The 27692-nt window shown below is 46.2% G+C and overlaps 1 protein-coding gene across 5 annotated transcripts in view; it reads left to right on the plus strand.

Moving 5' to 3' along the window:
* Positions 1-27692, plus strand: part of psd3 (pleckstrin and Sec7 domain containing 3) — a 480227-nt gene that overhangs the window by 222818 nt on the left and 229717 nt on the right. For all 5 annotated transcript variants that reach the window (XM_033021839.1, XM_033021856.1, XM_033021848.1 and 2 more), the window contains one exon: positions 14082-14964. In XM_033021839.1, coding sequence (XP_032877730.1) covers positions 14082-14964 — 883 coding nt within the window. The remainder of the gene's footprint in view (positions 1-14081; positions 14965-27692) is intronic.

The following is a 27692-nucleotide window of genomic DNA, read 5'->3' on the forward strand; positions in this document are numbered from 1 at the left end:
GAGATAGAGGGATGGAGGGAGAGGGGATGCCGGGGTTACTTGAAGTTAGAGGAATCAATATTACAGCTAGCCTTTGACATTTCTACCCTGAGTCAAAGGTTCTGATTGTCTACCCTATCGATGGTTCTCATCATTTGGTAAACTTCTGTCAGGTCTCCCCTCATCTTCCCCGTGTTCCAGGGATCTGACATTTTAAGACTTGACAGGAATGGGCAATACTTGGGAAAGTTGCTTTGGACTGTCATTTGATTACTACAGTAATTGGTTTTGAAGGACCAAGTCGTTTGGTATCCAAGAAACCAACCAACCTTGAAGCAAGCGGTTTGCTTCTTTGATCCTTGTGGTGTTTACCATCTATACCTTATTCAAGATCATTTCACAACTTTTCATATTCTGCCCACGTTGATGGAGAATTATGAGTACTGCAGTTTAAGCAACAGAGATAAAGTTTCAAAGTTTAAATTTCTGCTTTCATACATGACGTCTTTGCAATATTTAAGAGTATTATTCATTCCCAGCAATGAAGGAACAGCTGTGAAGTAGGCCAGTTATGGCCAGGCAGCCATCTTGATTGTCTTCTTTTGCACTGTTCATTATATAAATAACAAGATGGCGTCGCGTGCACAAAGCGAGGCTCTGCGTTGCTACAGTTTTCGCAAGTTAGTAGTATTCTGGTTACTAGTTTCAGTATTTTTCACTCGGTACAATCGAGCGACATATTGTTTTTAACCAGTATTTTACTACTTTGCACTCTGATTAGATGCTAAACTGCATTTCATTGTACCTGTACTCGTATTTGTGCAATGACAATAAAGTTGAATCTAATCTAATCTAATCTAATACTGGAAAATTGCAATTTGTTAAAAAAAACCATCAGAAATTCTAAATAAAAATCACAAAGTGCTGGTGTAATTCAACGGGTCAGGCAGCATCTTGGGAAAACATGAACAGGTGACTTTTCGGGTCGGGACCCTTCTTCAGAATAATTGCGGGGGTGGGGAAGAGAGGGAGGGGCAGGACAAAGCCTGGCGAGCTGTAGGTGGATACAGGTGCGAGTGGCTCTCGGACGGCAGATGGTTGTACAAAGGTGAATCTGAGATGAAAAGACAAAAGGTGTTAGATAAGGATAGAAGAGGTGCAAATCTTGAGGCTGGAGGATGGAATGCAGGTGGAGGGGGAGGGGTGAACTGGGTGCAAGTCCAGGTGGGGCAGAAGCCGTATTTCATTAAAGATGAGGTGCTTATCATTTGAGATGTCAATTGTTAAATACCTTGGATAATTCTAACTGCATTGGGATAACTTGGACAGAATCTGATGGAGCATGTAGGTATAAAACTAAAATCAGAGGCCAAACCCATTTCAACCACAGATGAGCCAAACCCAACATCCAAGCGAGGGAACTTATTTTGTAATACCCACTCCAACCGGAACTGTCCTTTGATATCAATAAATGATTTGAAACATGATGTGTAGAAAGGAACTGCAGATGCTGGTTTACACTGAAGATGGACATAAAATGCTGGAGTAACTCAACGGGTCAAGGCAGCATCTCAGGAGAAAAGGAATAGGTGACATTTTGGGTCAAGTCCCTTGTTCATACTGAGGAAAGAACTTGACCTGAAACTCCACCTATTCCTTTTCTCCAGAGATGCCTGACCCGCTGGGTTACTCCAGCATTTTGTGTCTATCTTCCATTTGAAAATGCTGTAGTGTTTAAAAAAGGGTCTGTAGGAAAAGTTTCTTTACACTGAGAATGGTTGATGTCTGGGATGCGCAGTCAGTGGACATTGTGGAATTAGACACATTCACTTCATGTGTCTGATGAAGGGCCTCGACCCAAAACTTCACCTATTCTTTCGCTCCATAGATGCTGCCTCACCCGCTGAGATTCTCCAGCATTTTTGTCTACCTTCACCTCATTGAAAAGGTGCTTGAATAGGTGAGGCCGAGACTGGGCCAGCATGGCCCCATCTGAAGATGTTAACAGATGAGAGATGACAAGAAAGTTGGTGGAGTGGCCAGTGGGTATCAGAGGCTATAGAGTGGGATATAGATCAGATCAATGGAAAGAGAAGCAGACATGGCAGATGAGCTTGATGCAGACATAGTGTTTAAGAAGGAACTGCAGATGCTGGAAAATCGAAACGCGTCTGAAGAAGGGTTTCGGCCCGAAACGTTGCCTATTTCCTTCGCTCCATAGATGCCGCTGCACCCGCTGAGTTTCTCCAGCTTTTTTGTGTACCTTTGAACCAGACATATGTGGGGTGTGGGACATTGGGAGGTCAAATATAATGGGGAAAGTACATGGTAAATAACAAGACATTGATGTACAAAGGGAACTTGAGGAGCAAGTCCATAGTTCTCCGAAAGTGGCAACACAAGTAGGTAAGCAGTAATTTGCTTTCATCGGTCAGGGCATTGAGTATAAAAGTTGACATATTTTGCAGCTGTATATATAACTTTAGTCGGGCCATTAGTGGAGTATTGTGTGCAGTTCTGGTGGCTGCTCTACAGGAAGGATGCTTTGGAGAGGGTGCAAAATGTTGCTGAGATTAGAGTGTCAGGTATAAGGAGAGGATGGGCAAATTTGGATTATTTTCTCTAGAGGACTGAGGGACAACCTGACAGGTGGATAAAATATGAGAGGCATTGGCAGGGTAGAGAGTCAAGGTCTTTATCCCAGTGGGAGAATTGTCAAACACTAGAGGGTGTAGATTGAAGACAAGAGGGGGAAAGTATATAGGGGATTTGCAGGGAAAGTTTTCATTTAGACAGAGAGGGGAAGATGCAGGAATTGTACTACCAGTGGAGCTGATAGGTTAGCAACATTTAAGAAGCAGGTAGACAGACACACTTACAGGCAGGGCATGGAAGGATATAGACCCAGGCAGATGGGATCAGTTTAAATTGACTTCATAGTTGGCACAGAAATAGGTTATCCAGTGTTTAAAAAGTCCAAAAATAGATTGCCCTTGGAAAATTGGCCTTTAGAATTGCTGGCCTTTTTTTATTAATCGATCTATTGGGTAGGCGGAATAAATCTTCCAAAATATTTGAGTCTGATTGATAAGAATGAGATTAAGTTTAGCAGAGAAGATTTATGATGATGTTGCCAGGATTCGAGGTTCCTGAGTATAGGGGGAGGTTGAGGAGGCTAGGACTCTATTCCTTACAGTGCAGGAGGATGAGGGGGTCGATCTTATAGAGGTGTAGATCAGATAACTGCACAGAGTCTCTTGCTCAGAATAGGGGAATCGAGAACCAGAGGACACACTGTAGGTTTAAAGTGAGGGTGGGAAAGATTTAATAGGAAACTGAAGGGTAACATTTTTTACACAAAGGGTGGTGGGTGCATGGTACGAGCTGCCGGACGAGATAGTTGAGGCAGGTACTATCACAATGTTTAGGAAATATTTGGACAGGTACGTGGATAGGATAGGTTTAGAGGGATATGGACCAAACGCAAGCAGGTTTAGATGGTTCATGTTGGTCATTGTGGGCAAATTGGGCCAGAGGGCTTGTTTCCATGCTGTGTGACTATGACTCTTTGACTCTGAGAATGCGTAAATACTGTTGCCTGTAAATGCACAACCCTGCTTCTTTGCCCTGTGAATTCTGCCCTGAGCAAGTGCAATCAAACAACGTTTGCAGGAGGAATTTTAAAGAATGCACTTGCTATAAATTATATTTCATAGGAACATAGAAACATGAAACATAGAAAATAGGTGCAGGAGGAGGCCATTCGGCCCTTCGAGCCAGCACCGTCATTCATTGTGATCATGGCTGATCGTCCCCTATCAATAACTCGTGCCTGCCTTCTCCCCATATCCCTTGACTCCACTAGCCCCTAGAGCTCTATCTAACTCTCTCTTAAATCCATCCAGTGACTTGGCCTCCACTGCCCTCTGTGGCAGGGAATTCCATAAATTCATAACTCTCTGGGTGAAAAAGTTTTTTCTCACCTCAGTCTTAAATGACCTCCCCTTTATTCTAAGACTGTGGCCCCTGGTTCTGGACTCGCCCAACTTTGTGAACATTTCTCCTGCATCTAGCTTGTCCAGTCCTTTTATAATGTTATATGTTTCTATATGATTCCCCCTCATCCTTCTAAACTCCAGTGAATACAAGCCTAGTCTTTTCAATCTTTCCTCATATGACAGTCCCGCCATCCCAGGGATCAATCTTGTGAACCTACGCTGCACTGCCTCAATCACAAGGATGTCCCTCAAAATAGGAGACCAAAACTGTACACAATACTCCAGATCAAAGATCTTTGCTCCAGATGTGGTCTCACCAGAGCCCTGTACAACTGCAGAGATTTTGAAGTTATGTTAAATGGGTTTAATCAATAAATGAACATTTCTTCTCTATATCAATGCAAAGCCAATGTGAAACACAATTCAAACTTGATGTAAAGTGAAACAAAAGAACAGAACAATTTTCCAGCATTTGGGAGTCAATTTCCCATTCATTTTTGGAAATGGAACACATTGAGAGGCTATTAAAACATTTCCATCAAAATGCTTTACCTGAAAGATCCAGCTTACTTTTTAAGGGTTAGCAGGTAATATCGCAACTTTAAAGAAACATTTAGACAGGTACATGGATAGGAGAGGTTTAGAGGGATATGGGCCAAACGCAGGCAGATGGGACAATAGTAGATGCGGCTTGTTGGTCGGCATGGGCATGTTGGGCTGAATGGCCTCATTCCACGCTAAATGACTATGGCTCTTTAGAACCTACCCAAATGCTTGGAAACCAGTACGCAGGGGAATTTACAAAGGGGAAATTGACTAATCTTCTGGAATTTTTTGAGGATGTAACTAGGAAAATGGACAAGGGAGAGCCAGTGGATGTAGTGTACCTGGACTTTCAGAAAGCATTTGATAAGGTCCCACATAGGAGATTAGTGGGCAAAATTAGGGCATATGGTATTGGCGGTAGAGTGCTGACATGGATAGAAAATTGGTTGGCAGACAGGAAACAAAGAGTAGGGATTAACGGGCCCCTTTCAGAATGGCAGGCAGTGACTAGTGGTGTACCGCAAGGCTCGGTGCAGGGACCGCAGCTATTTACAATATATAGTAATGATTTAGATGAAGGGATTACAAGTAACATTAGCAAATTTGCAGATGACACAAAGCTGGGTGGCAGTGTGAACTGTGAGGAAGACGCTATGAGAATGCAGGGTGACTTGGACAGGTTGTGTGTGTGGGCAGATGCATGGCAGGTGCAGTTTAAGTGGATAAATGTGAGGTTATCCACTTTGGTAGCAAAAACCGGAAGGTAGATTACTATCTGAATGGTGCCAAGTTGGGAAAAGGGGAAGTAGAACGGGATCTGGGGGTCCTTGTTCATCAGTCAAAGAAAGTAAGCATGCAGGTACAGCAGCAGTGAAGAAAGCTAATGACATGTAGGCCTTCATAACAAGAGGAGTATAGGAGAACACACCTGGAGTATTGTGTGCAGTTTTGGTCTCCAAATTTGAGGAAAGACATTCTATTGAGGGGGTTCAGCGTAGGTTCACAAGGTTAATTCGGCCCGGGATGGCGGGACTGTCATATGCTGAGAGAATGGAGCGGCTGGCCTTGTATACTCTGGAATTTAGAAGGATGAGAGTGGATCTTATTGAAACATATAAGATTATTAAGGGTTTGCACATGCTAGAGGCAGGAAACATGTTCCCGATGTTGGGGGAGTCCAGAACCAGGGGCCACAGTTTAAGAATAAGGGGTAAGCCATTTAGAACAGAGATGAGGGAACACTTTTTCACAAAGAGAGTTGGGAGTCTGTGGAATTCTCTGCCTCAGAGGGCAGTGGAGGCCGGTTCTCTGGATGCTTTCAAGAGAGAGCTAGATAGGGCTCTTAAAGTCAGGGGATATGGGGAGAAGGCAGGAATGGGGTACTGATTGTGGATGATTAGCCATGATCACATTGAATGGCGGTGCTGGCTTGAAGGGCCGAGTGGCCTACTCCTGCACCTATTGTCTATTGTCTGAAACCAGTGTATTTGGGGGAACTCCCAATGGAGGTGAATTCAGTCCTGGGGGCTGGACGCTTCCAGTGTGATGTTTATTTTAAACTAGTGCACGGTTTGTGGAAACTCAGTTTGCATTGATGTAAGGTACACAAAAATGCTGGAGAAACTCAGCGGGTGCAGCAGCATCTATGGAGCGAAGGAAATAGGCAATGTTTCGGGCCGAAACCCTTCTTCAGACACTTTGCCTATTTCCTTCGCTCCATAGATGCTGCTGCACTCGCTGAGTTTCTCCAGCATTTTTGTGTACCTTCGATTTTCCAGCATCTGCAGTTCCTTCTTTAGCACAATTGCATTGATATAAATTATACTTAAACTCGTGTTAACTCTTTCATCGATTGCACCAACTTTCTATATTTTTGAATTGATTATAGCTAGCACCATCAAGTGGGAAGGTCTGGACCACGTTTTTGGAGTGTGTAAGTGACTTATTCCAGCCTCAGGAAATTGCATTGATTGCTAGTAACAATGTATTCCCCAAGAAAACATAAATCTGAGGTGAAGTGCCTTGGGTTGTTGCAGATGCTAAGCTATTTACAGTTTCATTTGCTGCATGACTTACTGTTTAATTTACTGGCCTCTGATGCTTGATCCACCATTCCAGTTTAATTTATGACCTAACTTCTACCTCTTGTCCTATATCATTTAAAAGCTTTAGGCAAACCAAATCCACCAGTCTCAAGTCTAAAACTATATTTGATATGGCATCAGTTTCCATTTTCAGAAGAGAGTTTTGACCATGCATTGTTAGTGAAACCATTTCCTTATTTAGGTGGTCAAAAGGGCTTTTGGCACAATGGCAGAGTATTGAGTATAGAAGTTGGGAGGTCATGTTGCAGTTAGATAAGACGTTGGTGAGGCCGCATTCTGAGTATTGCGTTCAGTTCTGGGCACCATATTATAGGAAAAATGTTGTTATATTGGAAAGGATGCAGGGAAGAGTTGCCAGGCCTCGAGGGTCTGAGCTTTAGGGAGAGGTTGAGCAGGCTATTAATAGACTAATAAGTTTATTAGTTACATGGAATAGACTTAGTTACAGTCTATTCCATGTAACTAAGAGCCCCTAATCCAGGCATCATTCTGGTAAGCTTCCTCTGCACTCTTTCTAAAGCCTCTACGTCCTTCCTGTAACGGGTGAGGTGACAGTGACAGTTCCACACAGTGATGGTGAGGTGAGGTTCTGGGGTCAAACAGAGAGTGGATTTATCCATTCACCTTGCTCTGTCCTTGCACAACTGTATACGTGTACGTTAACTTGACAACTCTCTCACCAAATGCTGGAGGAACTCGGCGGGTCAGGCAGCGTCTGTGGAGGAAATGGACTGGCTGAACAAGGGTCCCAACCCGAAACGTCACCTGTCCATTCCCTTCACAGATGCTGTCTGACCTGCTGAGTTCCTCCAGCACTTTGTGCTTTGCTCGAGAGTCTAGCACCTGCAGTCCCTTGTATCTCCCACCCACTCAGCAGGGTGTCTACTCTAGTGGGACCACATGAGGAAGGAACAAATTAATTAGTTGAACGCATAATTGTTTACAGCTGGAACATTCCCGTGTATGGGAATTTATTGCCTCCAGTTAATGTTCACTCTCTTTATTGTTTTGTCAGTGGAAGTTATCCTGTGGATAAGTGCCAAGCTTCCTCATATTTTCTATCTTCCACTTTTGTCAGTGGTTTACTGTAGAACAAGCAGTCAATGTGAACAAACTTCCCTCTATTAGAGCAAAATAAAACATCGTTTTTTATTTTACCGCACAAAGTGCTGGAGTAACGCAGTGAGTCAGACGGCAACTCGGGAGATGTGTAGGAAGGAACTGCAGATGCTGGTTTAAACCGAAGATAGACACAAAAAGCTGGAGTAACTGAGCGGGTCAGGCAGCATCTCTGGAGAGAAGGAATGGGTGACGTATTGGGGCGAGACCCTTCTTCAGACTCAGGACAGGACCCTACTTCTCAATCTGAAGAAATGTTCCAACCCGAAACATCACCTATCCCTTCCCTCCACAGATACTGCCTGACCCGCTGAGTTCCTCCAGCACCATGTTGTCTTTTGTCTGAAGCATTGATTGATTGAAACATCATGGAGGGTGGGCATATTGGTCGGTGTGGGCAAATTGGGCCGATAGGCCTGTTGTCATGCTGGATGACTATATGGAGGAACTCAGTGGGTCAGGCAGCGTCTGTGGAGGAAATGGACAGGCTGAACAAGGGTCCCAACCCGAAACGTCACCTGTCCATTCCCTTCACAGATGCTGCCTGACTATATGATTATAGGGGTCTTGAAGATAGCGGAGTTAGGGGAAATGGGGAGAAGGCAGGAACGGGGTACTGATTGGGGATGATCAACCATGATCACATTGAATGGCGGTGCTAGCTCGAAGGGCCAAATGGCCTACTCCTGCACGTATTGTCTATTGTCTATGACGCTAATCACATAGGCTGGACAAGGTAAGGATGGCAGGTCGTGAGTAAACCAAACTAGTTATTATAATCCGGCAGTTTCATGGTCACAATTACTCAAACCAAATTTTAAATTCCTGATTTATTCATGTATTTGAATTAAAATTCTCCAGTTGCTGTGGTCAGATTTTAACTTGTGTCTGAGGGTTTACATCCAGATCTTCTGGATACTCTTCCAGTAGATCACTGTGGCAGCCTCTAAAAGCTCAGCGCTTCACAACCTATTGAAGTGCTTCAGGAGTCTAGTCCTGATTGGAATATAGGAAATAGGCATGAGCAAACTTGGCAGCAATGTGCCACAAGAGAGTATTGTGGTAATGATCAGCCAGAGCTTGTTTCGTTATCAGTTTGCGTTGCCAATCAGCGTTAGTTTTGTTCGCTTCTGGTTGCCCCTGAGCTTGGAATGCCGGTGTAACTTGCAACCTTGCCTCATCGGGACAAAACAAGACCGAAAGGATCGCTGAGAGTCTGTGAGCCTTGGGTTTTGTGACCCTCCTGCCCTGTCACGCTAGCACTGATTCTGTGTTCAGCTGCTCTCTTCCTGGCTCCTTGCTCTCTGCTGGGAACCAAACGTGTTGACTGATTCTATCAACTTCCAACACACGGCTCAGGGTCGTTGCCTGAGCATGTACTGATAAGAGCAAAGAACGGCTCCTGGGCCTGGCCAAGCTGGCCATCCGCGAGTCAAGGCGCCAGACGGTGAAGGCCTTTACCCGAGCCGGCTGCCTGACCCTTTTCCGGGGATACGTCTGTGCCCGGGTGCGGTTAGAAAGGGAATACGCCCTGTCCACGGACACCCTGAGGGAGTACCGGGACCGCTGGGCTCCGCAAGGTGTTGAATGTATCCTCAATAAGGATTGTATCATAATTGTATAATAGTTAATTATGAATATATGTTTGTATTGTATTATGGTGGTGGGTTCTGGCTTGTTTTATTGTAGTGTAAATATTATTTTTTTATAATTTAATAAATTTTTGGATTAAAAAGAAAAAATGACCTAAGAACGGGGATGTAAGCTGCTGGAATCCTGAGCAAAACACAAAGTGCTGGAGGAACTCAGTGGGTCAGGCAGCATCTGTGAAGGAAATGGATAGGAGATGTTTTGGGGCTGCGACTCTTCTTCAGCCTATCCATTTCCACCCTACCCAAACGTCACCTGTCCATTGTTCTCCAGAGATCTTGCCTGACATGCTGAGCTACTCTGTCTGCAATCTCTTGTGTCTTTAGATTTTAGAAATAACAGTGTGGAAATAGGCCCTTCGGCCCACTGTCCGCGCCATCGAGCGACCACTCCGTACACACACTAGGGGCAATTTACATTTTTACAGAAGCCAATTAACCAACAAGCTGTACGTCTTTGGAATGTGGGAGGAAATCGGTGCACCCAGAGAAAACCCGCGCGGTCACAGGGATAACGTACAAACTCCTTGCAGACTGCACCCGTAGTAATTATCGAACCTGGGTCTCGGGCGCTGCGAGGCAGCAATTCTACTGTTGCCTCACCGGGCCAACCCGTGTCTTCAAGACTGTGTGATATTCTGTGCACCCGGCCAGCCTGCCCCCTCCCACTTCTCGATCTACTTCGGTTCTAAGTACTTCTACTCTATGTACTACTGACACCCATGGCTATCTATATTACTAAAAGTAAGATCTTGACTGCTTTTGACTCACTGCGATGTGATTTCCGAGAGAATGCCGCCACTTACGGCCGTCATTTTTAGCCACTTTGCTAAGAGCCCCCCTCTGCCGGACTGGACCAGAAGATTTTTCCCATCGATGAAAAATCAGAGGGATATTAATGTTTTTTAAAATTTCGCCATTCTCTCTGCTGCCCCTGCTGGTGGGAGGGGGAGGGACTTTAAAACCCGGGTGTGCCTCACACAGTCATGGAGCTGTCTGAGCTGTGAATCAACTGCACACACTGAATGTCTTCTGAACCGTGAGTGTGGTGTTTTGTGTGGTTTTATGGTGGTTTCACCCTGCTTGAAATGGTATGAAACTGCATTTGAATGTGGTGGCCTTGCACCCTGCATGAAATGGTATGAAACTGCATTTGAATGTGGTGTCGTTGCACCCTGCATGAAATGGTATGAAACTGCATTTGAAATTGGTGGCCTTGCACCCTCCTTGAAATGGTATGAAACTGCACTTGAATTTGGTGGCCTTGCACCCTGCTTGAAGTGGTTGGAAACTGCACTTGAATTTGGTGGCCTTGCACCCTCCTTGAAGTGGTTGGAAACTGCACTTGAATTCGGTGGCCTTGCACCCTGCTTGAAGTGGTAAGAAACTGCACTTGAATTCGGTGGCCCTGCACCCTGCTTGAAATGGTAGGAAAATGGAATTGAATTTGGTGGCCTTGCACTCTGCTTCAAATGGAATTTCAAGGAATAGCCGTGAGTCAACTGCCAGCCCACCAGCCGTGAGTGAGCTGCCAGCACATCAGGCTTGAGGGACTGAGCTGCCAACCCAAGAATCCATTTGGCCCACAATGTCCATACTAGCCCTCTGGAGACCAGTAGTCCCTGCAGCCAACAACACCCATACGAGCGCTCCAGAACGCCCCCGCCCCCCCACTGGCCACCAATATTGGAATTGGCAGAGGTTGAATATTGCATCGGGGGACCAGCCCTCCCGTGTGAACATGGGTCCCAACGGGTCCCACTTAGTCTAGTCTGGAATACACTTCTTCCCACCTTGCTTCCTGTAAGGACTCCATCCCCTACTCCCAATTCCTCCGTCTACGCCGCATCTGCACCCAGGCATCGGATATATCCTCATTCTATAGGGAACAGTGGTTCCCCTCTTTGACTATAGATGAGGCTCTCACCAGGGTCTCTTCTATACCCCGTGACGCTGCTCTCACTCCCCATCCACCCCACTCGTAACCAAGGGCAGAGTCCCCCTTGTCCTCACCTTCCACCCTACCAGCTGTCAAATACAACAGATAATTCTCCGACATTTTTGCCACCTCCAACGGGATCCCACCACTGGCCACATCTTCCTATCTCCTCCCCTTTCAGCTTTCCGCAGAGACTGCTCCCTCTGTAACTCCCTGGTCAATTTGTCCCTTCCCATCCAAACCACCCCCTCCTCTGGTACTTTCCCTTGCAACCGCAGGAAATGCTACACTTGTCGCTTTACCTCCCCCCTTGACTCCATCCAAGGACCCAAGCAGTCTTTCCAGGTGAGGCAGAGGCTCACCAGCTCCTCTTCCAACCTCATCTATTGCATCCGCTGCTCTAGGAGTCAGCTGCTCTACATCGGTGAGACCAAGCGCAGGCTTGGCGATCGCTTTGCCCAACACCGTTCGCAATAACCAACCTGATCTCCCAGTGGCCCAGCACTTCAACTCCCCCTCCCATTCCAAATCTGACCTTTCTGTCCTGGGCCTCCTCCATGGCCAGAGTGAGGCCCACCGTAAATTGGAGGAGAGTAGCACCTCATATTTTGTTTGGGTAGTTTACACCCCAGCGGTATGAACATTGACCTCCAATTTCAGGTAGTCCCTGCTTTCTCCCTCTTTCCCCTCCCCTTCCCAGCTCTCCCACAGCCCACTGTCTCCGCATCTTCCTTTCATCTTCCCCCTCTCCCTCTCCCCCTCCCTCCCCCCCTCTCTCTCTCTCTCTCTCTCTCTCTCCCTCCCTCCCCCTCCCCCCCTCCCTCTCTCTCTCCCTCTCCCCCCCTCCCTCTCCCACCCCTCTCTCCCCCCTCTCTCCCTCTCCCCCCCTCCCTCTCCCACCCCTCTCTCCCCCCTCTCTCCCTCCCTCCCTCCCTCCCTCTCCAGCTCTCCCTCTCCCACACCCACTCAGTATTTTGCTGATACATCAACTTTGCTAATGTGCCCAAATCGCAGAATGTAATTTCAGCCCCTCTGTGCGAGCTTGACAATGCAACCGCTGAATTATAACTGACACATTAAGCCGTGGGAGAGGCCAATTTGAAAGGAGGCTTTTCCCCTTGGATGTTTAGCATGTGGAGGTTAACCTCATTGATTCATAGAATAGAGTAGCGCTAATAGAATATATTGATTTTAATTTCTGCTAGCTGATATGTTTTCCCCAGCAATATAATTTGTACTTGCTAACAAGAAAGTCTGTAATTTGTCTGAAAATCATGTTTGAATCGAATTTCACATTACCACTAAATGCCAACATAACTCATTGAGTGTGCGTACGCTGAGCGGGAAAGTGCTATCCTGTTTAGAAAATGAAAAAGACTGACATGTCCTCCAATATAGATCTGACTAATTCTGTCTAGGTAGGTTGGTAAATGTTTCCAGCTGCAAGTTCCAGGACAGTTCTCTGGATACTTTCAAGAGAGAGCTAGATAGGGCTCTTAAAGATAGTGGACTCGGGGGATATGGGGAGAAGGCAGGAACGGGGTACTGATTGGGGATGATCAGCCATGATCACATTGAATGACGGTGCTGACTCAAAGGGCTGAATGGCCTACTCCTGCACCTATTGTCTATTCCATTGGCTATTGCAAGGCATGGCAGAATGATGGTGGGTTGAAGGGTCTATTTTCACATCTGCGGTGTAAATGTTAAGTAGAATGGAATAGAATACTTTACTGCAATGTGTGACTATGCACTGTGAAGTTCTTTGCTTGCATACCCAATGTGGCACAGTGGCGCAGCGGTAGAGCTGCTGCCTTACAGCGCCAGGGACCCAGAGTTGTCTGTGCGGAGTTTGTACGTTCTCTCTGTGTCTGTGTGGGTTTTCTCCGGGTTTCCTCCCACATTCCAGAGGCATGCAGGTTTGTGGGTAAATTGGCTTCTGTAAATCGGCAACAGTGTGTAGAGAGAGAGGATGCGAAAGTGGGATAGCATTCAACTAGTGCACGGGCTACAACATACAACGGGTGGTGTCTGTGCCGAGTTTGAACATTCACCCTGTGATCGCCTGGGTGCCCTGGTTTCACCCCACACTCTAAAGATATACAGGTTGGTGGGTTAATTGATCTCGGTAAAATTGTAACTCATCCCAAGTGTGTAGGATAGTGCTAGTGTATGGCGATCACTAGTCGCCACGTACCCGATGGGCCAAGGGTCCCGTTTCCTCACAGTATCTTTAAACTAAACTAAAAAGAGGAGGAAATGTAGTGGTTTCTAGTAATGATCAGAATTGTCCCTAGTGTGCAAGATGGAGCTAGTGTTTGGGGATCGCTGGTCGGTGTGGACTACATGGGCCGAAGGAAGGGCCTGTTTCCGTACTATATCTCTAAACTCTGAAGTAAAGTGTAAAAATTCTGAAGGATGGTCAATGGCCAGCATGGACTCAGTGGGCCGAAGGGCCTGTTTCCGCACTGTAAAGTCTAATATAATGTAAAGTCTTAAAAGTCTAAAGGGTGACTGATGGTCGGTGGATGGAAGGGCCTGTTTCCACACAGTATTTCTAAACTAAACCAAACTAAAACTGATATGTGTAAGAAGAAACTGCAGATGCTGGTTTAAACCAAAGATAGACACAAAAAGCTGGAGTAACTCAGTGGGACGGGCAGCATCTCTGGAGAGAAGGAATGGGTGACGTTTCCGATGTATGATAGCCTGCTAAGTGTAAACTTCTCTCTTTTCTCTCCTGCAGGTTGTTTCCAGTCATCGGGAGAGGATAGTTGCATGAACTCCAGATTTTCCTCGGAGCTGAGGTCCAGGCAGGCCGAGGACCGGATTTGTGTGCCGGTGTTGGATGTCAGGTTGTGGGAGCCGGACGTGCTGGTACTGGACGGCAGGGAGGAGAAGCGGCAGCCCACGAGCGAGCCGGCGCCAGGATGCTCCGGCATTCCCAACAGCGCGGCGCTGATGACGGCATTCTCCGGCTCGGGACACGCGAAGACTGACCCGGGAGAGGCGAAGGCTGACCGTGGTGCCGAGAGAACGGCCGTGAGAGGGATCGCCGAGCTGCTGGTCAGCACGACCAAGGTGGCCACGGCGGCCATGTTTGGGGCCGCCCGCATCCAGCAGGCCGAGCTGTTGCTACTGGACCAGGGGACGGTGGCTTTGGGGGAGAGCGAGCTCGTGAAGCCGATGACGGACGAGAGGGACCGGCAGGAGTTGGCCGGAGGCGACAAGGAGACAGCACAGACTCCATCCTTGACCCACAAGGACATTGGCCTGGTGGTGATGACGATGGAGGAACCAGGCGGCCAATCTCTCCCGCAACTGGGGGCAGTGGCGGAGAAATCCAGAGACCTACGGCCAACGAAAGACAGAGCGTTGGCGCCGGCGTTGGTGAGCAAACCCGCCGAGTCTGCGGACGTCAGCCCACGGCTGGGCCGACCTAGCAATAAGGACAAGGGGCAAGACGGCCAGTTCAGAAACAGTGCAACTTCCAGGGACGGTGAGAAAGACCCCTTGAGTCCAGTTCAGTTGGAGATCAAAAGTGACGATGATGACGAAGTCTTTGTGAGCGCTAGAGAGAGTGAAGAGAGTTTATCAAGTGAACCCTCCAAGGAAAACAAATCAGCAAAGTAATTCTATTGCCATTTACTGTTACTAATCTATTGGAATGTATGGCTACGACAGATTGCAGTGAATTAAAGGACCTTAACCACTTATAATAGCTACCAATGATGGAAATCCCGTCTCGGTTTTGCTGATTTTAGTTGGTCTTAGTTTGAGCAGCCAGTTCAAATCCTGTTCAGTTGAGTTCAGTTTATTATCATGTGTGCCGAGTTACAGTGAAAAGCCTTTGTCGCATGCTAACTAGTCAGCGGAAAGACAATGCATGATTACAATCGAGCCAACCACAGTGTACAGATACATGATAAATGGAATAACATGAATAACATTTAGTGCAAGATAAGGTCCAGTAATGTCTGATCAAAGATAGTCTGAGGGTCTCCAATGAGGAAGACAGTAGCTCAGGACTGCTCTTCGTAGAGTCGCCATTGTTTAAATTATTAGTGTTGGTCCATGATATATTCATACTGCCTTCTGAAGAAGGGACCTGACCCAAACCGTTGCCTATTCATGTCTTCTGGAGAGACACTGCCTGACCCGCTGTGTTATTCCAGCACTTTGTAACTCCAGCACCTTCTTCAAGTAAGCTGACCCTGGTGTAAAGGAAGCTGTTGCCTTGAGGATAGTGGAAGCTTGGCTATTCAGCTTCAATCTGATTATGGGCTTATGCAGATTTTGCTATCGCTTGACTGTTATTGCCTCTTTCTCCATCACAACCAAACCAGGCCTGTCCACACAGGATGTCACCCCACACTGTTCCAGCAGGGGGCATGGGCAAGTGAATAGCACTCTGGTTCCCAGACCCGTTCTGGTTCACAGAACTGTCCCAATAGACCCGTTGTTTCTGCTTGCTCCAGTTCCACTAAATTAATTTCCACATACCTTGACTCCATCGTATCCCCCCTGGTCTAATCCCTCCCTACCCATGTCCAAGACACCTCACACGCTCTTCGTCTCTTCAATGACTTCCGTTTTCCAGGCCCCTGCTCCCTCATCTTTACTCTGGATGTTCAGTCTCTCTACACCTCCATCCCCCACCAGGAAGGTCTTAAAGGCCTCTGTTTCTTCCTCAACCACAGAACCATCCAATTTCCCTCTACCAACACTCTCTTCTGCCGAGCAGAGCTGATCATCACCCTCAGCGACTTCTACTTCAACTCCTCCCACTTCCTCCAAATCCAAGACGTAGCTATGGGAACTCGCATGGGCCCCAGCTACGGCTGCCTCTTTGTAGGGTATGTCAAACAATCCCAGTTCCAGGCGCACAATGGCGCTATCCCCAAACTCTACCTCCGCTACCTTGACCACTGCATTGTGTGCTACCTCCTGCACCCATGCAGAACTCACTGACTTCATCAACTTCATAACTAATTTCCATCCTGCACTCAAATTCACTTGGACCATCTCTGATATCTCCCTACCGTTTCTTGATCTCACCGTCTCTATCACAGGAGACAGACTATCGACTGACATCTATTATAAACCCACTGACTCCCACAGCTATCTAGACTACACTTCTTCCCACCCTGCTTCCTGTAAAGATTCTATCCCCTAATCCCAATTCCTCCATTTACGCCGCATCTGTGCCCAAGATCAGGTGATCCATATCAGGACATCTGAGATGTCCTCATTCTTTAGGGCATGGGGGTTCCCCTCTTCCATCATTGATGAGGCCCTCACTAGGGTCTCTTTGATATCCCGCAGCTCCTCTCTTGCTCCCAGTCGCAACAGGGACTGAGTCTAACTAGTCCTCATCTTCCACCCCATCAGCCGTCGCATACAGCACATGATCCTCCGACATTTTCACCACCTCCAATGGGATTCTACCACTAGCCACATCTTCCCATCTCCACCCCTTTCCCCTTTCCGCAGAGACCGTTTCCTCCACAACTCCATGGTCAACTCGTCCCTTCCCACCCAAACCACCCCCTCCCCGAGTACTTTCCCCTGCAACCGCAGGAGATGCAACACCTGTCCCTTTACCTCCCCCCTCGACTCCATCCAAGGACCCCGACTGACTTCAGGTGAGGCAGACTTTCAGTTGCACCTCCTCCAACCTCATCTTCTGTATCCACTGTTCCACTATATATCGGCGAGACCAAGCGTAGGCCTGACGATCGTTTTGCTGAACTCCGCTCAGTCCGCCTAAACCTACCTGATCTCCAAGTTGCTAAATACTTTAACTCCCCCTCCCATTCCCACACTGACCTTTCTGTCCTGGGCCTCCTCCATTGTCAGATTGAGGCCCATCATAAATTGGAGGAACGGCACCTCATGTTTCGCTTGGGTAGCTTACCCCCAGCTGTATGAACACTGACTTCTCTAACTTCAAGTAGCCCTTGCTTTCCTTCTCTTTCCATCCCTCCCCTTCCCAGTTTTCCGGCCAGTCTTACTGTCTGCGACTACATTTTATCTCTGTTTGCTTTGTTGTTACATTCTGCATTTTTCTTGATCTCCATTCCCTTTGTCCTGTTCACACCTTACACTTCCTTATCAATGTATCTCCCTCTCCCCTGACATCAGTCTGAAGAAGGGCCTCGACCCGAAACATCACCCATTCCTTCTCTCCAGAGATGCTGCTTGTCCCGCTGAGTTACTCCAGCATTTTGTATCTATTCCCAGACTATAGTTGAGTACAACCACACCACCCACCATAAGCCAGTTCAGTGTCTTTGCGGAGCTCTGCATTCTGCGTACCATGTTGATGCAGTGAGGTCCATCTTCCATCAGCAGGAACAACACGTACAAATACTGCTGTTGATATACCGACTGTAATTGTGAATGGTGGAGTTAGTGCAGTTACAATTGTGAAGATTCAGGGATGTACTTTCCATGATTTAATATTTTTACCAGATACACTATCAACTTTTTTAAGGGTATTCTGGTGCTCATTGTATTTGAGAACCAAGGCTTTACTGTATGCGCAGAATCAGAGATAGGGCTATACCACTTAGGGCTGTAGAATCAGGGATTTAAAGTACATGACATAGTCTGAATTTTATAATGCAAACAATAACAGAATTCAGGGATTACATTGACTCTGATCTCAAATCTAGCACAATTCTGTTTCCTGAAAAAGTATTTGGTATTCATATTGGTCTTGGTTTACTAATGTCATGTGTACTGAGATACAATGAACAACTTTTGTGTGCTATCCAGGCAAATTATGGGCAATCGATTAGGAGCGCAGCGGTAGAGTTGCTGCCTCATGCCCCTGTCCCACTTAGGAAACCTGATCGGAAACCTCTGGAGACTTTGTGTTTCATCACAATGTCCCCGCCCAAGGTTTCCGTGCAGTTCCCGGAGGTTCCCGGAGGTTTTTGTCAGTCTCCTTACCTGCTTTCACTACCTGCAACCTCCGGCAACCACCTGCAACCTCCGGGAACCGCACGGAAACCTTGGGTGGGGCGCAAAGTCTCCAGAGGTTTCCGTTCAGGTTTCCTAAGTGGGACAGGGGCTTAACAGCACCAGAGACCCAGGCTCCATCCTGACTACAGGGACTGTCCGTACGGTGTTTGTACGTTCTCCCCGTTACCATGTGAGTTTTCTCCGGGTGCACCTTTTCCTCCCACACTCCAAAGACGTGCAGGTTTGTAGGTTAATTGGCTTTGGTAAAAAAATTATTTTGTCCCTAGTGTGTAGGAAAGAGCTAGTGCACGGGGGATCGCTGGTCGGCATGGGATTGGTGGGCTTAAGGGCCTGTTTCTGTGCTATATCTCTAAAAGTAAATTATATCATACATGTGTACATCAGGCATTGCAAAAAGAGAGAATAAACCGTGGGGAATATAGTATTAAAACTACAGAGAAAGTGTAGATTAAAAAAATGGGCAAGGGCTGCATGGGGGTAGATTGGGAGATCAGGAATACATCCTTTTTAAATTGCAGGGAGTACAGGATACAGGCACCAGATAGCTGTTTTAAACTCAAGCTTAACCCAATGTTAACTTTAAATGCAATGGCAGAACCATTTGAGCAGATGTTTAAGAAAGAACTGCAGATGCTGGAAAAATCGAAGGTAGACAAAAATGCTGGAGAAACTCAGCAGGTGAGGCAGCATCTTTGGAGCGAAGGAATATGTGACGTTTCAGGTCGAGACCCTCTTCAGACTGTGAACAGATGTGATCAGTCAGTAGTGGTGATTTGGGATAGTTGGAAGGAACTGCAGATGCTGGTTTACACTGAAGATAGACACAAAATAGCTGGAGTAACTCAGCCGGTCAGGCAGCATCTCTAGAGAAAAGGAATAGGTGACATTGGGTCGAGTCTGAAGAAGGGTCTCGACCCGAGATGTGACCTATTCCTTTTCTCCAGAGACAGCCTTACCTGTTGAGTTCCTCCAGCTTTCTGTGGTGATTGGCGATGATGAATTTGAGCTTTGCAAATCCGCAGATTGTAGATCATCAATCTCCGGGAATGATTAAGACACATTGTGATGAATGTCAGTTTTGCCAGGATGGGGATCCCATTTGACATAGAGTCTAGTAGATATGATGGTGAATGAAGTTCGGTGCCCAAATGTGCTCCCAATGTGGAAAGGAGGTTTGAAGCAGAAGGAATGTGAAGATGTGGAGAAAGGGAATAAGAAATGAATGTAATTGAACAATTGAACTTAACCGATCATGTCTATCATTCAATCAAGTTCTTTCACCAAAGCTATTTTTGGCATGACCAATTCAGCTTTGGGCTCAGAATGGTACTTGCCTGCCTTAGTTCTTTTCTGTTAATATGTTTTCCGTTAAAAACTTGAACAGGCTTGAGTATGGAGAGTTATCTATTCACTGAGACACCGGACCCAGAGAACATAGGGAGGTAAATGATATGAGTCTATTTCCTCAGCTTGGAGATTTTTGAACCATGGGGCAGATGGGGCAAGTGTGGAGTTCAGGGGAGCACATTCTGAGGACATTGAAGAGAAGTCCCTTAGTGGAAAGGACTTTAGCGCTTAGGATTTTTCTTACCTCCAAGGGATATGGAAGTTACGTTGACCATACGCAAGGCTGACACCAATAGACAATTGAACACAGTGGGATTTAAATGCTATGGGGTTTGGTCAAAGGAATGAAGCTCAGACACACAATTGGCAGTGTTTTCACTGAAAGATAAATCAGGCTCGAGGGACTTTCAGCCAACTCTTGCCTCTATTTCTTCACTTTCATTGGCACGTTCTTCTCTTGCCACTGGTTGTATTGCAGTTTCTAAGCATTGCAACTTTCCTCATTGCAACAGTAGCCATCCATGAAAAGGACTTTGAATAGTCACAGAGACATTTGTGGCATTTTGAGGCACTGTAGAAATGCAAGTTCTTTCTTCCTTCCTCGATTAACTCATTTAGTGAATTTAGGGCTGTTACTATTCAATTAACCAATCTCGTCTAAAGTTCAATCAAGTGCTTTCACCAAAGCTATTTGTAGCATGTCCAATTCAGTGGGAACTTTCCCCAGTCCTTGCTAGTGGATAAACACATTTCCAAGAATGAGAGGGGCACTGATTTGCAGGCATTTGACTGAGGGAAATTTTGGGGGAAATTTGACAAATTTCTCAACATCTTGTCAATTTCCTCCAAAGTCTCCCCTTGTGTAGGCATCGACTTCATGGTAGAGCATGGGTTTGTAGGCGGCATTCGCAACCTGAGTAAAATTATTGGTGGAGGGAACAAGATGAGGCAATTTGACTTTGAGGAGAAAAGAATGGAGTGTGCTTAAACTAGTGAGAATTAAAGAATGGGAAGAGGTGGCATTGAAACCAAAATTTCTGAGAAGGCTGGATTTATTGTTTCACCTGGCTGAATTGATTGTGGGGACATCATCACTGGATAAAGAAAAAACATTTCAAGAAGAATTTCTTCATTCGCACAACTATTTACCAAATCCCATTCCTTCTCTCCAGAGATGCTGCCTGTCCCGCTGAGTTACTCCAGCATTTTCTGTCTATCTTCGGTGTAAACCAGCATCTACAGTTCTTTCCTATTTATTATATACACTATTTATTATATTCAGAACTGAAATCTGTCATTGTAAGGGTTCCCATGGCAACCAGTGGTCAGATGGAGAGGGTAATAGTTGTTGGTGCTGGGTGGTTTGAGAGGATCACACGCTCATTCACATTGCTGGCTTGTGCTTCTTAAGCTCCACTTCCCGACACCAGGAACTGACACCGATGTGAGTGAGTGAGTCATGGGAGATGCGACAGAGAAATAGGCCCTTTTGTCCACTGAGTCCATATCGACCATCAAACTCCCATTTACACTAATCCAACATTGTCATCAACTCCGAATCCCCAGGATTCTACCAATCACCAATGTACCAGGGATTTACAGTCCATCAACACACTAACCCACATTTCTGGGATGAAACTGGAGCACCCACAGGAACTCTAGGTCGTCACAGGGACAACATCTAAACCCTAAACATTCAGCATCTGAGGTCAGGATTGAACCCAGGTCACTGGTGCTGTGAGGCAGTGGCTCTAACAGCTGTCCCACTCTGCCCCCTCAATTGTTATGGGGAAACTCCAGAGGAGGGCAAAGCACGGTTGCACGGTGGTATAGTTGCTGCCTTACAGCACCGGTGACCTGGGTTCAATCCAGATTATGGGTGCTGTCTGTATGGAATTTGTACGTTGTCCCCGTACGTTTTCTCTGGGTGCTCCGGTTTCCTCCCACACTCCAAAGACATACAGGTTTGTAGGTTAATTGGCTTCAGTAAAAATTGTAAATTGTTCCAAGTGTGTAGGATGGTGCTAGCGTACGGGGCTCACTGTTCACCACATACCCGGTGGGTCGAAGGTCCTGGTGAAGGTCTGGCTTGATAACACACAAAGAGGGAAAAGGGTCACTGGGACTGGAGTGAACAGAACAGCCACTTGGTTATGAAACTGGGCTCACAAAGTAGAAGCTACTTTGACCATACCCAAGGGTGACGACACCAGTTGACTTCATAAGTCATAGGAGCAGAAAAAGGTCATTCGGCCCATCAATTCCCTCAATCATGGGTGATCTGTCTTTCCCTATCAACCCCATTCTCCTGCCTTCTCCCCGTAACCCCGGACACCCGTGATAACTACCACGAGTGACTCTTGTACTCTGAGAGAGTCAAGAAATATGGAGTTTAGGCAAAAGAAGGGGCCATGGAAACACTATTGTTATGACCTCACTGGAAGGCAGAGCAGGCTTCGGAGACTCTTGACTCTCATCTTTATTTCTTCGGTTCTCCCCCCATATTCTTCTGTTGCCCTTGGTAATATTGCTTTGATTTGGGTGCTGCAACTCTCTTCATTGCAACAGTGCCTGTGCATGACAAGGACTTGCATGGTCACAGAATCATTTGGAAGGACTGAACTTCAGGATGAACTGAGGTGGCGGGTGAACTGAAACAGCTAACTTTACCCAGGTATCAAATCAGGTAAAGAAAGTGAAATAATGGAAAGGAAAATTGGAATGGAAGAAAAGCGAGTCAGAGTCATACAGCAAGGAAACAGGCCCTTCGGCCCGCCTTGCCCACCAACCAACATGTCCCATCTACACTAATCTCACCTGCCTGCATTTGGCCCATATGCCTCTAAAACTGTCCTATCCAAACATTTATATGTTTCTTAAGCATTGCAGTAGTCCCTGCCTCAACTACCTCCTACAGCTCATTCCATACACCCACCACCCTTTGTGTGAAAAGGTTACCTGTCAAATTCCTATTGAATCTTTCCCCCCACCTCACCTCAAACCCATGTCCCTGGTTCTCGATTCCCCATCTTTGTCATTTTTAAAATCTCCACCAACAATTTAGAAGCTTTGAAATGGTGTTGTTTCAGTGCCCGGGGGCTTAGTCATTAAGTTTGATTTGTAACCATGGTTCAAATCCAGCCAGCTGGCTGTATGTGCATCAACAGTGAGACAGGCCAGTGAGAGAGAGGCCACTTTCACAGCCATCATGGGGACAGAACATGGTGACTATTCACATTGAAGTGCACATTTGATTGCCCTGAGGCTGCTTTTGCCCGTAAGTACTGATGAGATCCTCTCTGCTTCTCCCTCTTCTGGCAGTAACCTTCGGCCCATTGTACTGGACACCCACCGCTGCAGAGGGGAACCAGCACACGCTGAGAGTCCCTGAACCATAGCAATAAATGATGACATTTAACCATTCGTTGTGCGATGGTATCATCAGGCTCTGATCATTCGCACAATGTGCCAGCAGACATTGTTATGTTAAAATGAAAGGTCATGATAGCGGTCACCCAATTGTAATAAGGAGCATTTGCATTGTATTCCCAATGAAGTACAACACATCCCCAAAAGCCACCCGTTAGTTATCTCGTTTAAGAAGAAACTGCAGATGCTGGAAAATCAAAGGCAGACAAAAATGCTGGAGAAACTCAACGGGTGAGGCAGTATCTATGGAGCGAAGGAAATAGTTTCCTTTGCTCCATAGATGCTGCCTCACCCGCTGAGTTTCTCCAGCATTTTTGTCAACCTCCGTTAGTTATCTCCTTGGGTTATTCTCTGTCTGGCACGTGTGTGTGTGTGTCCCCTCCCAGGTCAACACCTTCATTATCTATAACATAAAGCCTGAATTATCAATGTAAATAGGTGTTGCTATATAACGTTAGGACTTATGGTCTGTGATTTGACACTTATTCAAATCTTTATTCCCTTGGAGGGTTTCCCCAGTTTACATTCAAAGTAGAGAGATTTAAAATGTAATGATCACCCTGATGTTGCATATCTTTTTTTAACTTTTGTCCAAACAACAATAATGAAAGCCACTAATTGTTAAAAATAAAAAATACTCACAATTTTATTAATAAACTCTGAGGAAGATTTTCAATTTACTGGAAGTTAACCAGCAAACGGTATTAAACCTTTCCTGTGAATAGTCTAATTTGTTCTTGGAATGAAAGGGAAGGATTTACATGGTCGATTGAGACATATATCTCTCTCACAAGGATCTTAGGAACCAGTTAAATTTCTGTAATACCAAAGATGCCTGCATCGTCCTGTTATCTAGTGCCAGCCCATAATTACTGCATTTAACAACTGCTTTGGGAGACTTGAATACAATTTCAATAGCAATTCCATCTTGACTGATGCTTCAAACATGGCAGGCATATTTTAAAATAGTTCAGAGATTCTGAGTACAGTCACAAGAGTTTAGTTTCCAGATTTCCAGTAATGTCTCCCAGACCTAATTTCCCTTGCAGTCTAGTCCTCTCCAATCATCGCCCTATTTCACAGTTCACTCCCTGTCAGGGCCCTTGGACATGTGTTTAAGTTTCCGTTCCTGCGTCATGCCATATCTTCTTTTAGTTTAGAGATATAGTATGGGAACAGGCCCTTCAGTCCACTGAGTCCCTGACGAGCATTAATTAATCGTTCACCCCAGAGCACAGAGTAGTGCAGCACAGAGACGGGCTCCCTTCAGCCCACAATGTTTGTGCCGAACATGATAATAGACAATAGGTGCATGAGCAGGCCATTCGGCCCTTCAAGCCAGCACTGACACTCAGTGTGATCATGGCTGATCATCCACAATCAGTTCCTGCCTTCTCCCCATGTCCCTTGACTCAGCTATCTTTAAGAGCTCTATTTAACTCTCTCTTGAAAGCATCCAGAGAATTGGCCTCCACTGCCTTCTGAGGCAGAGAATTCCACAGATTCACAACTCTCTGCGAGAAAAGGTTTTTCTTCATCTCCGTTCTAAATGGCCTACCCCTTATTCTTAAACAGTGCCCCCCTGGTTTTGGACTCCCCCAACATTGGGAACATGTTTCCTGCCTCTAACTTGTCCAATCCCATAATAATCTTATATGTTTCAATAAAATCTCCTCTCATCCTTCTAAATTCCAGAGCATACAAGCCCAGCTGCTCCATCAAGCTAAATTGTTTACAAATGAAATGCAGATGCCGGTTTACGCCAAAGATGGACACAAAATGCTGGAGTAACTCAGTGGCTCAGGCAGGCATCACTGGAGAAAAGGAATAGATGACGTTTCGGGTCAAGACCCTTCTTCAGACTGTCTGAAGAAGGATCTCGACCCAAACGTCACCTATTCCTCTTTTCCAGAGATGCTGTCTGACTGGCTGAGTTACTCCAGCATTTTGTGTTGTTAAACTGTTCTCATGTATCTGTACATGACCCATATTCTCCTATTCCTTGCACTTCCATGTACCTGTCTAAAAGCCTCTAAAACTCCACTAACGTATCTGTCTTCTCTACCACCCCTGTCAAAGCATTCCAGGTCCCCACCACTCTGTGTAGAAAACCTGCCTTGTACATCCCCATTAAACGTTCCTCCTCTCACCTGTAGCTGTGCTCTCTAGTGTAGGACATTTCCACCCTGGCAAAAAAAGGTTCTGATTGTCCACCCTATCTATGCCTTTCATAATTCTATCATGTCTCCCCTCAACCTCTGACGTTCCATAGAAAACTACCCAAGTTTATCCAAACCTCTCCTTGTTGCTGAGACCCTCGAATCCAGGCAGCTGTGTTCTAATTTATCCCACTTTCTCATTCACTCCCTACCCACTAGGGGCAATTTACAGAAGCCAATCCATGATTGAATGACGGAGTAGACTTGATGGGACAAATGGCCTAATTCTGCCCCTGGAACGTATGAACCCACAAACCTGCACATCTTTAGGATGTGAGAGGAAATGGACCACCTGGAGGAAATCCTCGTGGTCACGGGGAGAGGATGCAAACTCCACATAGACAGCGTTCAAGGTCAGGATTGAACCTGGGTCTCCGGTGCTGAGTGGTAGCAGCTCGACCAGCTGCACCACTGTGTCGTTCTGCTCCCTCCGGTGCCATACAGCTGTATGTTCCATGTCCAAATTAAGAATCAAAGAACTGCAAATGCTGGTTTATACCAAAGGTAGACACAAAGTGCTGGATAACTCAGCAGGTCCGACAACATCTCTGGAGAAAAAGGATGGGTGAGGAAATGTTTTGGGTAGGAACAGTTCTTCAGACTGAAATTATGGGCCTCCAGCTTTTCACCTCCTGGACTCACACTGTTTTCTGCCCCCTCCTGATCCACCTACACTCTTTCCTCTGAACTCACAATCTACACACTTATCTCACATCTCGCCTCTGCCCCAGTGTCTACTTATCAAAAATCTCCATCACCTGAAGTTGCTTTCTCCCTCCTTCCCCTCCCCTTCCCAGCCCTCCCACAAGCCTACGGTCTCCGCCTCTTCCTTTCTTCCCCCCCCCCCCGACATTGTTCTGAAGAAGGGTCTCGACCCGAAATGTCGCCTATTCCTTCGCTCCGTAGGTGCTGCCTCACCCGCTGAGTTTCTCCAGCATTTTTGTCTACCTTTGATTTTTCCAGCATCTGCAGTTCTTTCTTAAACATCACCTGGTCTTATCACTTCTCCTCCCACAATAATCAGTCTAAAGAAAGGTCAGAACCTGTAACGTCACCCATCCTTTTTCTCCAGAGATGCTGCCTGACCCTTTGAGTTACTCCAGCACTTTGTGCCTATACATTCTAAATTCCATGTCCATTCACAGCTTCAAAGGTTTAAAGGCCCCACATTCCAAATCAAACAATTCCTCTATCTAAATACACAAGAAAGAAACCATCTCCATCAACCAAGATAGACCTCCAAATAACACATGAGAGGAAGGGAACGACTTACAACAAAGAAAATGGGAGATAGCAAAATAATACAGCAATATAAGAGGATAAAGATGAATGATTATTGTGTGTAGACAAAAATGCTGGAGAAACTCAGCGGGTGAGGCAGCATCTATGGAGCGAAGGAAATAGGAAACGTTTCGGGTCGAAACCCTTCTTCAGACTGATGTGAGGGTGGGGGCGGGAAGAAGAAAGGAAGAGGTGGAGCCAGAGGGTTGAGGGAGAGCTGGGAAGGGGAGGAGAAAGTAGGGACTGCCTGAAATTAGAGAATGTTCATGCCGCTGGTGTGCAAACTGCCCAAGCGAAATATGAGGTGCTGCTCCTCCAATTTATGGTGGTCCTCACTCTGGCCATGGAGGAGGCCCAGGGCAGAAAGGTCGGATTCGGAATGGGAGGGGGAGTTGAAGTGCTGAGCCACCGGGAAATGGGAATTATGATTATTGTGAATTGTTGGAAAATTGACGCAAAAAGTAACTGAAGTCTCTTTCAAAGATATTTTGTACCTTCAGTGTACAGTTCCATTTTATTTTGCACTTCCCTCTGTTGTTTTTCTCTCGGCATGCAATTGTGGCCAAGATCTACTGTGAGTACCTGGAAAGGGCAGGCCTAAGCCAGGTGGGGAAAGAGTCGGGGGTGGCACCACTCTTCCTCATCTCCAAGTCTGAGCCTTAGTTCTAACCTGCCTAGCCCTGTCTTACAAGATATGTGCCAATAATAATTAAAATATTTAAGTGGAAGAAAGCCATCTCCACTTATTGACTGCCTATTACTATTTTCGCATGGTCCCGCATATGGATGGCACAGCGGTAATATTTCCGCCTTACAGCGCATGGGGCCGGGTCCAATCCTGACTGCAGGTGCTGTCTGTACGGAGTTTGTATGTTCTTCATGGGACTGCGTGAATTTTCTCCGGATGCTACGGTTTCCTCACGCACTCCAAAGACATTTTGGTTTGCTGGTTAATTGGCTTCAGTAGAAATTGTAAATTATCCCTAATGCGTAGAATATTGCTAGTGTACGGAGTGCTCGCTGGTCGGCATAGACTCAGTGAGCCGAAGGACCGGTATCCATGCTGAATCTCTAAAGTCTAAATGTCTAAT

This window comes from Amblyraja radiata, chromosome 1 (genome assembly GCF_010909765.2).
Source record: "Amblyraja radiata isolate CabotCenter1 chromosome 1, sAmbRad1.1.pri, whole genome shotgun sequence".
Classification (NCBI taxonomy): domain Eukaryota; kingdom Metazoa; phylum Chordata; class Chondrichthyes; order Rajiformes; family Rajidae; genus Amblyraja; species Amblyraja radiata.